Below are 16,066 nucleotides of genomic sequence, written 5' to 3' on the forward strand. Positions count from 1 at the left end.
AAGAACTACAGTCCTGCAACCTGCAGAACAAAAACCACATTCACAGAAAGATAGACAAGATGAAAAGGCAGAGGGCTATGTACCAGATGAAGGAACAAGATAAAACCCCAGAAAAACAACTAAATGAAGTGGAGATAGGCAGCCTTCCAGAAAAAGAATTCAGAATAATGATAGTGAAGATGATTCAGGACCTCGGAAAAAGAATGGAGGCAAAGATGGAGAAGATGCAAGAAATGTTTAACAAAGACCTAGAAGAATTAAGGAACAAACAAACAGAGATGAATACAATAACTGAATACAGATATACAGATACAATAACTGAAATGAAAACTACACTAGAAGGAATCAATAGCAGAATAACTGAGGCAGAAGACCAGATAAGTGACCTGGAAGATAGAATGGTGGAATTCACTGCTGCAGAACAGAATGAAGAAAAAAGAATGAAAGAAATGAAGACAGCCTAAGAGACCTCTGGACAACATTAAATGCAACAACATTCGCATTATAGGGGTCCCAGAAGGAGAAGAGAGAGAGAAAGGACTCAAGAAAATATTTGAAGAGATTATAGTCAAAAACTTCGCTAACATGGGAAAGGAAATAGCCACCCATGTCCAGGAAGTGCAGAGAGTCCCAGGCAGGATAAACCTAAGGAGAAACACACCGAGACACATAGTAATCTAATTGACAAGAATTAAAGACAAAGGGCTTCCCTGGTGGCGCAGTGGTTGAGAGTCCGCCTGCCGATGCAGGGGACACAGGTTCGTGCCCCAGTCCGGGAAGATCCCACATGCTGCGGAGCGGCTAGGCCCGTGAGCCATGGCCACTGAGCCTGCATGTCCGGAGCCTGTACTCCGCAACAGGAGAGGCCTCAACAGTGAGAGGCCCGTGTACCACAAAAAAAAAAAAAAAAAAGGCAAAGAAAAATTATTGAAAGCAACAAGGGAAAAGCGACAAATAACATACAAGGAAACTCCCATAAGGTTAACAGCTGATGTCTCAGCAAATACTCTACAAGCCAAAGGGGAGTGGCATGATATATTTAAAGTGATGAAAGGGAAGAACCTACAACCAAGATTACTCTGCCCAGCAAGGATCTCATTCAGATTCGATGGAGAAATCAAAAGCTTTACACACAAGCAAAAGCTAAGAGAATTCAGCACCACCAAACCAGCTCTACAACACATGCTAAAGGAACTTCTCTAAGTGGGAAACACAAGAGAAGAAAAGGACCTACAAAAACAAACCCATAACAATTAAGAAAATGGTAGTAATAACATGCATATTGAAAATTCCCTTAAACATGAATGGATTAAATGCTCCAACCAAAAGACACAGGCTTGCTGAATGGATACAAAAACAAGACCCGTATATATGCTGTCTACAAGAGACCCACTTCAGACCTAGGGACACAAACAGACTGAAAGTGAGGGGATGGAAAAGATATTCCAGGCAAATGGAAATCAAAAGAAAGCTGGAGTAGCAATACTCATATCAGATAAAATAGACTTTAAAATAATGTTACAAGAGACAAGGAAGGACACTACATAATGATCAAGGGATCAATCCAAGAAGAAAATATAACAATTATAAATGTACATGCACCCAACATAGGAGCACCTGGATACATATGGCAACTGCTAACAGCTATAAAAGAGGAAATCGACAGTAACACAATAATAGTGAGGGACTTTAACACCTCACTTACACCAATTGGCAGATCATCCAAAATGAAAATAAATAAGGGAACAGAAGCTTTAAATGATACAATAGACCAGATAGATTTAATTGATATTTATAGGACATTCCATCCAAAAACAGCAGATTACACTTTCTTCTCAAGTGCACATGGAACATTCTCCAGGATAGATCACATCTTGGGTCACAAATCAAGCCTCGGTAAATTTAAGAAAATTGAAATCATATCAAGCATCTTTTCTGACCACAACGCTATGAGATTAGAAATCAATTACAGGGAAAAAAACATAAAAAACATGGAGGCTAAACAATACGTTACTAAATAACCAAGAGATCATTTAAGAAATCAAAGAGGAAATCAGAAAATACCCAGAGACCAATGACAGTGAAAACACGATGATCCAAAACCTATGGGATGCAGCAAAAGCAGTTCTGAGAGGGAAGTTTATAGCAATACAAGCGTACCTCAAGAAACAAGAAAAATCTCAAACAATCTAACCTTACACCTAAAGGAACTAGAGAAAGAAGAACAGGCAAAACCCAAAGTCAGTAGAAGGAAAGAAATCATAAAGATCAGAGCAGAAATAAATGAAAAAAACCTGAAGAAAACAGTAGAAAAGATCAATAAAACTAAAAGCTGGTTCTTTGAGAAGATAAACAAAATTGATAGACCATTAGCCAGACTCATCAAGAAAAAGAGGGAGAGGACTCAAATCAATGAAATTAGAAATGAAAAAGAAGTTACACCAGACACTGCAGAAATACAAAGCATCCTAAGAGACTACTACAAGTAGCTCTATGCCAATAAAATGGACAACGTGGAAGAAATGGACAAATTCTTAGAAAGGTATTACCTTCCAAGAATGAAGCAGGAAGAAATAGAAAATATGAACAGAACAATCACAAGTAATGAAATTGAAACTGTGATTAAAAATCTTCCAACAAACAAAAGTCTGGGACCAGATGGCTTCACAGATGAATTCTGTCAAACATTTAGAGAAGAGCTAACCCCCATCCTTCTCAAACTCTTCCAAAAAATTGCAGAGGAAGGAACACTCCCAAACTCATTCTATGAGGCCACCATCACCCTGATACCAAAACCAGACAAAATACTACAAAAATAGAAAATTATAGACCAATATCACTGATGGACATAGACACAAAAAAGCTCAACAAAATACTAGCAAACAGAATCCAACAACACATTAAAAGGATCATACCCCATGATCAAGTGGGATTTATCCCCGGGATGCAAGGATTCTTCAATATATGCAAATCAATCAATGTGATACACCATATTAGCAAATTGAAGAATAAAAACTATATGATCATCTCAATAGATGCAGAAAAAGCATTTGACAAAATTCAACACCCATTTATGATAAAAACTCTCCAGAAAGTGGGCACAGAGGGAACCTACCTCAACATAATCAAGGCCATATACGACAAACCCACAGCAAATATCATTCTCAATGGTGAAAAACTGAAATTATTTCCTCTAAGATCAGGAACAAGACAAGGATGTCCACCTTCGCTGCTGTTATTCAACATAGTTTTGCATGTTTTAGCCACAGCAATCAGAGAAGGAAAAGAAAAAAAAGGAATCCAAATCGGAAAAGAAGTAAAATTGTCACTGTTTGCAGATGACATGATACTATACGTAGAGAATCCCAAAGATGCCACCAGAAAAGTACTAGAGCTAATCAATGAATTTGGTAATGTAGCAGGATACAAAATTAATGCATAGAAATCTCTTGAATTCCTATACACTAATGATGAAAAATCTGAAAGAGAAATTAAGGAAACCCTCCCATTTACCATTGCAACAAAAAGAATAAAATACCTAGGAATAAACCTACCTGGGAGACAAAGGACCTGTGTGCAGAAAACTAGAAGACACTGATGAGAAAAATTAAAGATAATACAAACAGATGGAGAGATATACCATGTTCTTGCATTGGAAGAATCAGTATTGTAAAATGCCTATACTACCCAAAGCAATCTACAGATTCAGTGCAATGCCTATCAAATTACCAATGGAGTTTTTTTACAGAACTAGAACAAAAAGTCTTAAAATTTGTATGGAGACACAAAAGACCCCAAATAGCCATAACAGTCTTGAGGGGAAAAGACAGAGCTGGAGGAATCAGACTCTGTGACTTCAGACTATACTACAAAGCTACAGTAATCAAGACAATATGGTACTGGCACAAAAACAGAAATATAGATCAATGAAACAGGATAGAAAGCCCAGAGATAATATCCACGCACCTATAGTCAAGTAATCTATGACAAAGTAGGCAAGGGTATACAATGGAGAAAAGACAGGCTCTTCAATAAGTGATGCTGGGAAAACTGGACAGCTACAGGTAAAAGAATGAAATTAGAACACTCTCTAACACCATACACAAAAGTAAACTCAAAGTGGATTAGAAACCTAAATGTAAGACCAGACTCTATAAAACTCTTAGAGGAAAACATAGGAAGAACACTCTTTGACATAAATGACAGCAAGATCTTTTTTGACCCACCTCCTAGAGTAATGGAAATAAAAGCAAAAATAAACAAATTGGACCTAATGAAACTTAAAAGCTTTTGCAAAGCAAAGGAAACTACAAACAAGACGAAAAGACAACCTTCAGAATGGGAGAAAATATTTGCAAACGAATCAACGGACAAAGGATTAATCTCCAAAATATATAAACAGCTCATGCAGCTCAATATTAATAAAACAAACAACCCAATAAGAAAATGGGCAGAAGACCTAAATAGACATTTCTCCAAAGAAGACGTACAGATGGCCAAGAAGCACGTGAAAAGCTGCTCAACATCACTAATTATTAGAGAAATGCAAATCTAAACTACAATGAGGTATCTCACCTCACACCAGTTAGAATGGGCATCATCAGAAAATCTACAAACAACTAATGCTGAAGAGGGTGTGGAGAAAAGGGAACCCTCTTGCACTGTTGGTGGGAATGTAAATTGATACAGCTACTATGCAGAACAGTATGGAGGTTCCTTCAAAAACTAAAAATAGAATTACCATATGACCCAGCAATCACACTACTGGGTATATAGCCAGAGAAAACCATATTTCAAAAAGACAAATGCACTCCAATGTTCATTGCAGCACTATTTACAACAGCCGGGTCATGGAAGCAACCTAAATGCCCAGCAAGAGACGAATGGATAAAGAAGCTGTGGTACATATGTACAATGGAATATTACTCAGCCATAAAAAGGAAAGAAATTGGGTCATTTGTAGAGACGTGGATGAATCTACAGACTGTCATGCAGAGTGAAGTAAGTCAGAAAGAGAAAAACAAATCTCGTATATTAATGCATATATGTGGAACCTAGAAAAATGGTACAGATGAACCAGTTTGCAGGGCAGAAACAGAGACACGGATGTAGAGAACAAATGTATGGACACCAAGGGGGGAAAGTGGCGGGGGGTGGTGGTGGTGTGATGAATTGGGAGATTGGGATTAACATATATACACTAATATGTATAAAATGGATGACTAGTAAGAACCTGCTGTATAAAAAAATAAATAAAATTCAAAAAATATACTAAAAAAAAAGAAATGTAAGGTTTCCAGGATTAAATGATGATGAAAGTAATACAAATAAAAACTAGATTAAAAACATAATAATCTGCCAGAGGGGTCTGGTTACACCACTGTCCACAGGGTGGCCTGTTGTGCAGTTACTTAGAGTCGTATTTCTGAAAATAGCCTCATAATGCAGGAAAATGTTCGTCTGTTACATATAAAAAGCAGTAATCAGTGCATGTAAGGAGCATGATCCCAGTTTAATTTCTGAGCGTGTGGACGTCTGTGCATGCATGCGTGTCTAGGTCTTGGGTCTGGGCTGTCTGTACATGCCGCTCAAACCTGTGTGGGTACGTATGGGGAAACAACGGTGTTGTTGAGACGCACTCACCTCTGTGGGGATGCACCTGGGCGCGCATCCTGAAGGAAAAACCAGGACAGCAGCGCCTGGGGAAGGTCCACCTTGAGTACCCCGGACTCTGAGCCCTTGGATGCCTTTAGGGCTGCCGGCCTCAACAGGCACAGAGCTCTGGGGAGCAGGGGCAGCTGTGTGGTCTCTGATGGCAGGAAACAAACAGGGACACCGGTGTCCACCCCTCACTCCAGGGCTCAGGGCCAGAGGGGAGGGGTGGCGTCTACAGGACGCCTGCACAGACTTGTCTCCAGATAGTGAAATTGTGGATTTTTATTTTCCTCATCCTGTGTTATTTTTCAAAATTTCAAATACATTTTTTAATAATCAGAAAACATATGTAGCCATTTCAAGTCACATACTGCTTAGAAGTTGGAACAAAGTAGTTGCTTCAGGACCTCATAGCTGGGCAGCAGCTGTGGGTGATCCATGTTGGGCAGGTGTGCTGCTTTGGCCTGTGGTGGGCTGCAGGGGTGAGGCGGGCAGTCAGCAAAAGGGCCCCCACAGTTACTGCGACCAGGTGGAGGCAGGAATGAGCCCTGGCCCCCCGGCCTTGCAGCCCACAGAGCAGCACGGGAGGTGGTGACAGACAGGGAATAGGGACATTGTCTCTTGCCCAGAAGCCCCAGACCAAAGGGTTCTGCCTCTTTAGGCTCTGCAGGGCTGGGGAAGGAGGGGGCCCTTAGCCAAGCTGGGATGGCCAGGCCTGAGTCTGGTCTGTGCCCCCCGCCCACCCCCTGGTTGCCCAGGGGATCAGGGATCCAGGATCTGGGTCCAGAGCCCAACTCCTCAGGTGTATTTGTTGGAACAAAGCTTGAAGAACAGGGTTGACCTGACTTTGGACCCACTGCCTGCTCATGCTGTTGGTTGCGTTTTCCTCCAGCCACCCGTGGGACACAGTCATCAAGGCTGCCATGAGGAAGTACCCGAATCCCATGAACCCCAGTGTCGTGGGCGTCGACGTGCTGGAGCGCAGTGTGGACAGCCGGGGCCGGCTTCACAGCCACCGCCTCCTCAGCACCGAGTGGGGGCTGCCCAGCCTCGTGAGAGCGGTGAGCCCCCAGTGGAGCCCGGCTGCACCTGCATGACCCCCAGCTCACACAGCTGTCTACATCTGCCAGCCCAGCTGGCACCCATATGCAGGGAATGACAACCTTCCCATTTGGGATTTCTGGGAAGCCCCAGAGATGGTTTGTTTCTCTGTGAATTGAGTTAATCGTCCACCTGAGTGTTCAACACATCCCCTGACCCACCTGCAGTGGGGACACTGCCCACAGGACCCCCAAAACCCCATGACCCCCGGTCCCCCACCCCTTCCCCACACCCAGTCCCCCCACCCCAGCCTCATCATCCTGCTTGGTGTGGCCTGAAACCCAGAGTTGGCTCCACACAGCAGGGCCCGGGGGGTGGGGGTCAGGGTCGGTCCACAGCTGACTCACCAGCCGGACCTTGTCCTCAACCTTGACCTCAGCACCCCAGTTCCTGCCCTGCTTTCTCCTCTGTCTAAGCACCGGTCCCTATGTCCCTGATTCATGTGTCCGTCCCACCTGCTGGACAGAGGCACCTGGAGGAGCTAGAGGTGCTGCTGCAGCCACACCTGCGTCCCTGGTTGAAGAGATGGGTAGCGGATAGGAAATGGTGGTCGGTGTTCCAGGATATAAGGTGGAGTTTCTAACACGTCACTATACTGGTTTTGCTTTGTTTTTCAGATTTTGGGAACCAGTAGGACTTTGACATACATCAGAGAACATTCTGTTGTGGATCCAGTGGGAAAGAAAATGGAGCTCTGTTCCACCAATGTAAGCAATGGCCACGATGGTGCGTAATGTCTTCATTTAATTTTTTTTCCAGCCCACCTTTGGTCTAAGTGATCTTTTATTTTTAATAGAAAGGCTGACTTTATTTAGCAGTATCTTACTTGTCTTTTATTCCAGTATAAAAATGTGTAGAAGAACACACATAATGATGTGAACACACCTTTGTAACCAGTGGGCAGGCCAGGGGACAGACTGGCAGCCCCGGGGCCCCCGTGCGCCTCCCCAGTGCCTCCCTGCCCCCCCCAGCCTCCATCCTGCCCGCCACCAGCACACTCGGCTCTTCGCAGCCACTGAAACAGCCACTTTTCTCCTGGCCTCCTCTCTCACGTCTCACAATGAAGAACCATTGATATTGGCCTAATGCACATTCAAAGAGCATGTTGGGGAAAACGGGTGGCCTGGGAGCATGGTTTATGTCAGGCCCCTTACCCTGTGGGTCGTGTCACTGTGTGCGGAGGCTCCTTGGTTTACCGCCTGGACCTCTGCCCGGGGCCCCCTTTCCTCAGCCCAGGCAGCCCTTCCGCAAAGTCACAGGGAGCCGGGTGGGTGTGTCCACATCAGCCATTACTGACAGTTTATATATTGTTCTCTCTTCTCCTTCACTTGGAAAATTACTCTTCCTCCTTCAAGAAGGCTTAGTTGTCGGTAAAGAGGGACGGTTCTTGCTGTTGTAGGAGGTCTAGTGGAAAGGAAGGGCTTTGGGTGGGACAGCCGCATGCCTGCGTCCTGGTTATCACGGAATCCGTGTATGGCTGCGGGTGTCAGTGACCAACCTGTTCTGAGCCTCACTTTCCTTGTCTAAAAAAGAGCAAACCTCACCATATTGTCCTGAGGATTAATGAAAGAAAATGAGGTTTATTAAATACAGAGCCTGGCATAAAAATATTGCACATGCAATGATGACAGCTAATGAGCCCGGCTCAGGTTTGGGTGGGGTGTGGAGGGAGGGCAGTGACTGTCCCCAGGAGCGGCCAGGAGCGGTGTCCCTGGGCTGTACTTTGGCCGTGCCTCCTGGGCCTTGGCAGGCCTTGGCGTTTCTTCTGCTCTGGCTCCAGTAAGTGCAGATTCGGGGATGGGAGGAGTGGGGGCAGATGGTCTGGGAAGAAATGCAAGAAAAATAGAACCTACAGCCATTGTTTCCTGTTTTAAGATCACACTCACAAACTGGGTGTCGGTGAGCGAGAGGCTGGTGTACACACCCCACCCGGAGGACCCAGGAAGGTAAGCAGACATTGAACTCCAAGGCTGGGGCGGGGCGGGGGCTCCCCCCACCCGCCGGCTGCTCAGACCCTTCACTTCTCGCTCTCCTGCAGGACCGTGCTCACCCAAGAAGCTGTCATCACCGTGAAGGGGATCAGCCTCGGCAGCTATCTGGAGAGTTTGATGGCCAACACGATATCGTCCAACGCAAAGAAGGTACCATCTCTAGCTGTTCGGGGTCCCGATGAGCGGGGGTCCTACTGACCGCGGGCAGGTGGGGATGGCTCCAGGCCTGGGGGAACACAGGCCAGCAAGGCAGCCACCCCTTTCAGGAGCCAAACCATCTGGGCTCAGTTAACAAGACACACCCCACACCTCCAGGACAGGTATTGGCGTGGGCAGGCAGGACACTCGGGATTTTCAGCAGTTTCATATTTAATCGGCATTGAGTGGCTCTGGCTGAGCTTCTCCGTGTGCAGGGTTTCCCTTTGCCTCTCGCTCTGGTGCGATTTGGGAGCGAGCCTTGTGGAGGGAGTGGGGGAGGGATGGACCAGGAGGCTGTCAGCCCTGGCCTCTCCAGCGGGGTTGGCAGGAAGAGCTTGGGTGTTTGGGAGGCACATCCCAGGCAGTGCTGGGTGCCAGAGCAGGGCCTGGCTGTTTGCCCAGCTCCCCTTGCCATCCTCCTTCTGCCGCCACCCCGACTCTCCCCTCTCCCCTTCTCTCTCTCGTTCTTTTTGGTCAGAAGAGAGTCTTCATTCTGGGACCAGTGGGATGGCACCTAAGCCGTCCTTCCCTTCCTACCACGCTCAGGTCACGGCTTGGCCAAGAGCCATTTATTCTTGCGTTTAGGCTCATTGGTCTAGTCACTAATACAGAGCCAGTCTGCCCTATTTTTAGAAAAATCCAGATTTGAGGAAGGTCGGCAGTAGCTCAGCTCAGTTCAAGGAAGTTGGGGAGGCCCCCTGCCCAGAGCAGCACGCATCACGTCCACTCTGCGAGCCGTGGGGACAGAACCTGACCGACTCACTCTGTGTGTCTGGGGTCTGGCTTAGGGCAGGCCTGAGTGTTTGCTGAAGAATATTTTGGGAGGAAGGCAGCACTGGGTGAGACCATTCACCTCAGCCCTTTATGAGAAAAGTCAGGGGAAACTCAGTGAGGCCAGATCAAGGTCTTTTATTTCACTTTATTTGGGGGTTGCTGTTTTGGAGGCCTGTGGAGAATCACGGCTGCCCCAGCTGTGGTTGCCATCCGACAGCATCCCAGACAAGTTTGGGGGATGCCGGGGCAGCCAGTGGCCTGAAGATGGAGGAGAAGCCAGAGGGGGAACCGGAGGGGGAGATGGAGGTGGAGAGGCGGGTGGCCCCGCACGCAGTTCAGGAGCTAGAAGTTCGGGGTGACTCACGGAGGAGGCTGAGGGGCCATGCTCCCATCACTGCCCTCAGTAGGTAACGGCACTCATGAAGGTTGCGAACTCAGCATAGCTCAAGCTGGTGCGGCAATTTCAGGCAGAACAGGTGCCACCTTATTTCTGGGGCTGAGAAGCTGCCTGCAGAACGTCTTTGCTGCATTTGCTGCAGAGCTGCGGGGCTGTCCCTGTGCATTTATGTGACCTGCATAGCCTGCTGTCTGCAGTGAGACAGGCAGGACTTCTGACACCACGTTGAAATCTTTCTGTGTTGCTCCAGGGGTGGGCTGCTATTGAGTGGATAATTGAAAATGCTGAACGCGCCCTGAGCTAACGAGGCCTGCAGCGCCCCTTGTGCTGAGCGGCGGTAACTACAGGATTCTTGAACCTGGGGAGGATCTGGTGCCCGCTCACCGTGTGCATGGCCTGCGTGCTGGGAGGGGGTCTGCAAGACACAGCTGCATGGGGGTCTCCAGCCCTGTAGTGAAAAACCTAACTGGGTTCATCCTCCTCTGAATGCACCAACTCGTTTTGTGGCAGGATTTATGTTCAGGTTTGTTATCTCGTCTCTGAGGGCAGTTCAGCTTCTCCTTCAAGCTGTTCTCAGCACATGGTCATGTGTCCCGGGACTGGTGTGTCCTCAGCAGGAAGGCTCTCACGAGCAGGTCCAGACAGTGTGAAGGGCTGATCTTATGGGGGCAGTTTTCATTGGGGGCAAGACTAGAATACCTACCCACGTTCCTGTGAAGGTGCCCCAGGCCTGGGTGTCAGTGCTGTGGTGAGAAGGCAGCCCTCCTCCCCTCATGCTGCCAGCTGTGCATCCTCACTGGCCAGTAGCTTTTTGTGGCTGAAGCCGTCTGCAGCATTTCCATGAGCTTCACAAACACTCCTTGGTTTCCTAGGCCAAGTGGCTGGGGTGTCAGAGCGGATTTGACACTCGTGTGGTCAGCAGTCGTCTCTGTACTTCTGCTTCCCTCTGTTCAGGGAATCCTTACTCCTTACTCCTTCCTTGAACCTCCTCTCACTCTTGGCTTTCCGAGCTGTGCTGCTCTGGGCCCTGCTTCCCACCGTCGGTCGGTCAGTCGGTCAGTCTGTCTGTAGCATGTGTGCACACTCAGCGCCTCTGTCAACAGACGTGAGCCCCGTGGCTCAGGCTCCTTTAAGAACTTCCTGCTGATTTTGTTTAAGCCAGTGATGCTTAAGTTTGCCAGGACCTTCACCTTGAACTCAGGATCACGACCTTCTTCCTTGGATGAACCACTAGGGTGACCTCATGCAGAGAGCCTGCCCACCTTGTGGGCGTCCTGCTTGTGCATGTGCATGTGTGTGTTTGATGGTGTGTGTGGAGTGTGTGTGGTGTGTATGTGATGCTGTCACTTTGAGTTGTGGACTCTGTCACATTCTGTTTCCTCATAAACTAGAGCTAAACTGCCTCCATTTTTAATCAGATGCCTCACCAAAAAAACCATCAAAAAGCAGGAAAAGGAAGAGAAGAAGGAAGAAGCAAGTCTGGAGTGCGGTCCTGGCTGGGTTGGGATAGGTGGGAGCTGCTGGGCCACAACCTCCGCCAGGCTTGTCCGTCATGATCACACAGGGCAGGAGGCCCAGCTGGTGGTGGCGCCCGTGGAGCGAGGCCCCGGGGAGCAGACCTGCTGGGAGGAGGCCGGGCCGCCGCTCTGCCCACTCCATGCTGAGCCACGCACCTGCTCTGCCACCCGCGTCGGGTTTGCTCAGACGGCTGTGGGGCCTTATCTGTCCTTCCTCAGCTCCAGCTCTCCTGCCGACTCTCGGGGTCTCACTAAAGAGCTTGTCTCTTTTCAGAGGACACCCCATTTCCCTCACTCGCCCTTGATCCACAGTCTCACTGCCGGTCTCTTCACACACATCTGGCCACCAGTTGTCACCTCAGAGGCAGTTGACGTGTGTCCGTGTCTTACCCCTGTCACGGATCTGCACACGCTAGAGTCGGGGCAACACAGGGACAGTTAGGATTGGTGGGGATAGCCGCATGCTCTGCCCTTGGGCTGCAACTAGACTGTCCCGCCATCCGGGGCCCCCGGCCGGACCGCAGCCTGTACTGCTCCTCACCACGCAGGCACCCACAGCCACTGTCAGGAGGTCGCAGCAAAAGGGCTGTGATTTCAAGCTCTCAGCTGTTCTGTTAGCGTCAAGGTACCTCCCACTGGGAGTTCTAATTTTCTCATTTTCAAAAGTAAAATGTAGTATCTCTTTTAGTGTGTTTCAAATTATAAAAACTTTAGAGAAGCTCTCCATAAAGGATGGGTAGAACTATATTCTACTGTGGTTTTTTTAGGTACTGCTTTTTCTTTGATAATAGTACTTCCAATCCAAAATGAAATGAAATTCATTTTTATTTTTATGAGAATATTTTATGCACATAGCGTAAGGTGAAATAGAGTTAAAAGTTTTATGACAAAAACAATCCCTCTTACCTCTTCTGCAAAGCACTCTTCTACCCTTCTGAGGGGACTGTTCACTCTTTTGATAGTTTTGGCATTTACTGTTAGATTTCTAAATAAATAAGCATATTCTGCTATTTCTTGATTCAACAATTTTAGACTTTATCTGCTGACTTCCTGCCATGGTAGATGGTTATTTTCTCTCTTAAATCTTCTTCCCCTCTCCCATTTCTCCAATGTAGCTATATTGTAACTTATTGTTAAAAGCACATTGGTTCCATAATTAAAACATACATAACTATGTATAACATAGTAACCTAACCTAACCTAACCTAACATACATAACCAAGTGAAAAAGTGTACTGTAATTACATTTTCTTTCTTTTTAAAAAAATATATTTATTTATTTATTTTGGCTGCGCCGGGTCTTATTTGTGGCATGCGGGATCTTCACTGCGGCACGCAGGATCTTTAGTTGTGGCATGAGGACTTCTTAGTTGCGGCATGTGGGATCTAGTTCCCTGACCAGGGATTGAACCTGGGCCCCCTGCATCGGGAGCACGGACTCTTACCCACTGGACCACCAGGGAAGTTCCTACATTTTCTTTCTTACGTAGCTTTTTTCTCCTTGAAGGTAGTAACTGTCTTATCCTCTTCATCTATTTAATCTTATTTTTAGAAGTCTCTGGCTGAGTCCCCCACACTCTTCACCTCTTCACCTGCTCTCTGCAGCACCTTGTGACATCCTTTTCCAAAGTCAGACCCTGTAGGTAGCACACCCCTTTCTCATTTCTCTGGTGCTGTACTTCCTGGAGGCCAGTCTTGCTCTCTCTGAGCAGCAGCTGTGTGGCTGTCATCCCTCCTGGCCATTTCCTCGGCCTGTCTCCCCTCCTGGAGCCCTTGTCTCCTGGCCTCCCTGCCTTCCTCTCTCTGTTTCTTACCACAGGATGGGGAAGGACACGCCATAGTAGCTTCCAAGATTTGGCACATCTGAAAATGTGCCTTCTGTTCCCACTCTTCACTGAAAGCTTGGTTGGACATACAGCTGTAGATAAAAATACTTTCAGAATTTTGAAGGCACCGCTCCATCGTTTTCCACTCCAATTCCTGAGCCTCTGTATGTGGCTTTTTTTTTCTCTCTGAAAGCTTTCAGGATCTCTTTGTCTCTGATGTGAAATTTCATACAGCTAAGCCTTGCTTGAAGTGATCTTCTTTAAAGCTCTCTGTGCTGCACTATGTGTGTTAAATTCCTGGTTTTGATGCTGCACTACAATTATGTAAAACGTTACTGAGGGACGTTGGCTGTTCCTGTACTACCTTTGCAGCTTCCAGTAAGTCTACATTAATTTCAAAATTAAAGGTTAAAAAAATACATAAATAGTGACTTCATGGAAAATGGTAGAGGTGGGTGCTCCCACTTCTGAAACAAATCAATGAACAGTCCTCCCATTGAAACAGTCAATAAACTGGCAAGAAAAAATATGACAGAATCAACTTTTGTAGAACTCTGGATTCTAGTCAAATACCTAAACCTACAGTGGGACGCTGAATGAATCTTGATTAACCCACCCTGCAGATTTTGGACTTCGCAGCCTCCAAAAGTAGAGCAGCCAATTCCTTAAAATAAATCCCTGTGTGTGTGTGTGTGTGTGTGTGTATGTGTACACACACACACACACACACATTCTATTGGTTCTGTTTCTCTGGAGAACCCTGACTAATACACTATTGAAGCTAAAACTGGTATCAATTCAAACTAGATTTTTATGAATTTAAGATGAAATTATAATTACCAGAATACACAGTAAGAAAATAACTAAAAACTATATAAAAAATAAAACAAAGGGGGAATCAAAATGTTATACTAGAAGAAAATCAAACATAATAGGAAGCAGTGAAGAAAGAATTCAGGAACAAAAGTTGTGAAATTTATAGAAAACAAATAGCAAAATGTAAGAAGTTAGTACATCTTTAACATTTACTTTAAAGGTAACTGGATTAAGTTTACCAATTAAAAGACAGAGATTGGCAGAATGGATGAAAAAACATGATCCTACTATATATCCTGCCTATAAAAGACTCACTTTAAAGCCAAAGAGATAAATAGGTTAAATGTGAAAGGATGGAAAAAGATATTCCATGAAAATGGTAACTAAAAGAGAGCTGAGCTGGGTGGCCACACTAATATCAGAAAAAATGGACTTTAAGGCAAAAATTGTTACAAAAGGCAAAGAAAGATATATATATACCACACTACAGAACCCCCAAATATATACAGCAAACATTAGCAGAAGAGAGAAATAGACAATTCTGTGATAGAGACTTCAATAGTCCACTTTCAATAATGGATAGAAGGTCCATTATTGGATAGACAGAAGATCAGTAAATGAGGATTTGAAGTACACTGTAAACCAACTTGACCTAACATATAGAACACTTCACTCAATAACAGCAGAATACACATTCTTCTCAAGAGCACATGGAATATTCTCCAGGATAGACCATATGTTAGGCCAAAAACCAAGTGTCAGTAAATTTAAGAAGACTGAAATCATAGAAAGTATCTTTTGTGATCATAATGAAGTTAGAAATGAAGTTAGAAATCAATAGCATAAGGAAAACTGGAAAATTCACAAATGTGGAATTTAAAAAATGTACATCTAACAACAAGTGAGTCAAAGAAGAAATTATAAGTGAAATCATAAAATGGGATGAATGAAAATGAAAACAACATATTAAAACTTATGCAGTGAGAGCAGTGCTCAGATGGAAATTCATAGTTACAAACACATACGTTAAAAAAAGAGGAAAGCTGTTAAATCATTAACCTGACTTTAAGGACATAGATAGTGAAGAAGAAGCTAAATCCGTGGCTTGCAGAAGGAAAGAAATGATAAAGATTAGAGAGGAGATGAAATAGAAACTAGGAAAATATAGAATTATTGAAACCAAAAGTTGTTTTGAGAAGATTAACAAAATTGACAAACCTTTAGTTAGACTGACCAAGAACAAAAGAGGATTCAAAATAAAAAAATCAGAATTGAAAGTGGGGGCATTACTACAGACCTTACAGAAGTAAAAGGATATAAGAAAATACAGGCATACCTCATTTTATTGCATTTCACTTTACTGCACTTTGCAGATACTGCATTTTATTTTTACAAATTGAAGGTTTATGGCACCTCTGCCTCAAGCAAGTCTGTTGGCACCATTTTTCCAATAGCATTTGCTCACATCATGTCTCTGTGTCATGGTTTGGTAATTCTTGAAATATTTCAAACTTTTTCATTATATTTGTTACGGGGATCTGTTATCAGTGATCTTTGATGTCACTACTACAACATGCTGAAGGCTCAGATAATTAGCATTTTTTAGCAATAAAGTATTTTTAAATTAAAGTATGCATATATATTTTTAGATATAATGGTATTGCATACTTAATATACTACAGTATAGTATAAAATTAACTTTATATACACTGGGAAACCAAAAATTTCTTGTGACTCGCTTTATTGTGATATTTGCTTTATTTTCATGGTCTGGAATTGAACCTGCCGTAT

The 16,066-nt window shown here is 44.9% G+C and overlaps 1 protein-coding gene across 4 annotated transcripts in view; it reads left to right on the plus strand.

Moving 5' to 3' along the window:
• Positions 1-16,066, plus strand: part of PRELID3A (PRELI domain containing 3A) — a gene marked incomplete at its 5' end in the record, with an annotated part of 130,066 nt that overhangs the window by 8,718 nt on the left and 105,282 nt on the right. For 2 of the 4 annotated variants that reach the window (XM_082853014.1, XM_082853016.1), the window contains 4 exons: positions 6,548-6,716; positions 7,374-7,463; positions 8,632-8,702; positions 8,795-8,897. In XM_082853014.1, coding sequence (XP_082709140.1) covers positions 6,548-6,716; positions 7,374-7,463; positions 8,632-8,702; positions 8,795-8,897 — 433 coding nt within the window. Of the gene's footprint in view, positions 1-6,547; positions 6,717-7,373; positions 7,483-8,631; positions 8,703-8,794; positions 9,012-16,066 lie in introns of those variants that run through there. The other 2 variants (XM_082853013.1, XM_082853015.1) reach the window with 2 other exon arrangements.

Source organism: Leucopleurus acutus, assembly GCF_964270905.1.
Source record: "Leucopleurus acutus genome assembly, chromosome: 13".
NCBI classification, from domain to species: domain Eukaryota; kingdom Metazoa; phylum Chordata; class Mammalia; order Artiodactyla; family Delphinidae; genus Leucopleurus; species Leucopleurus acutus.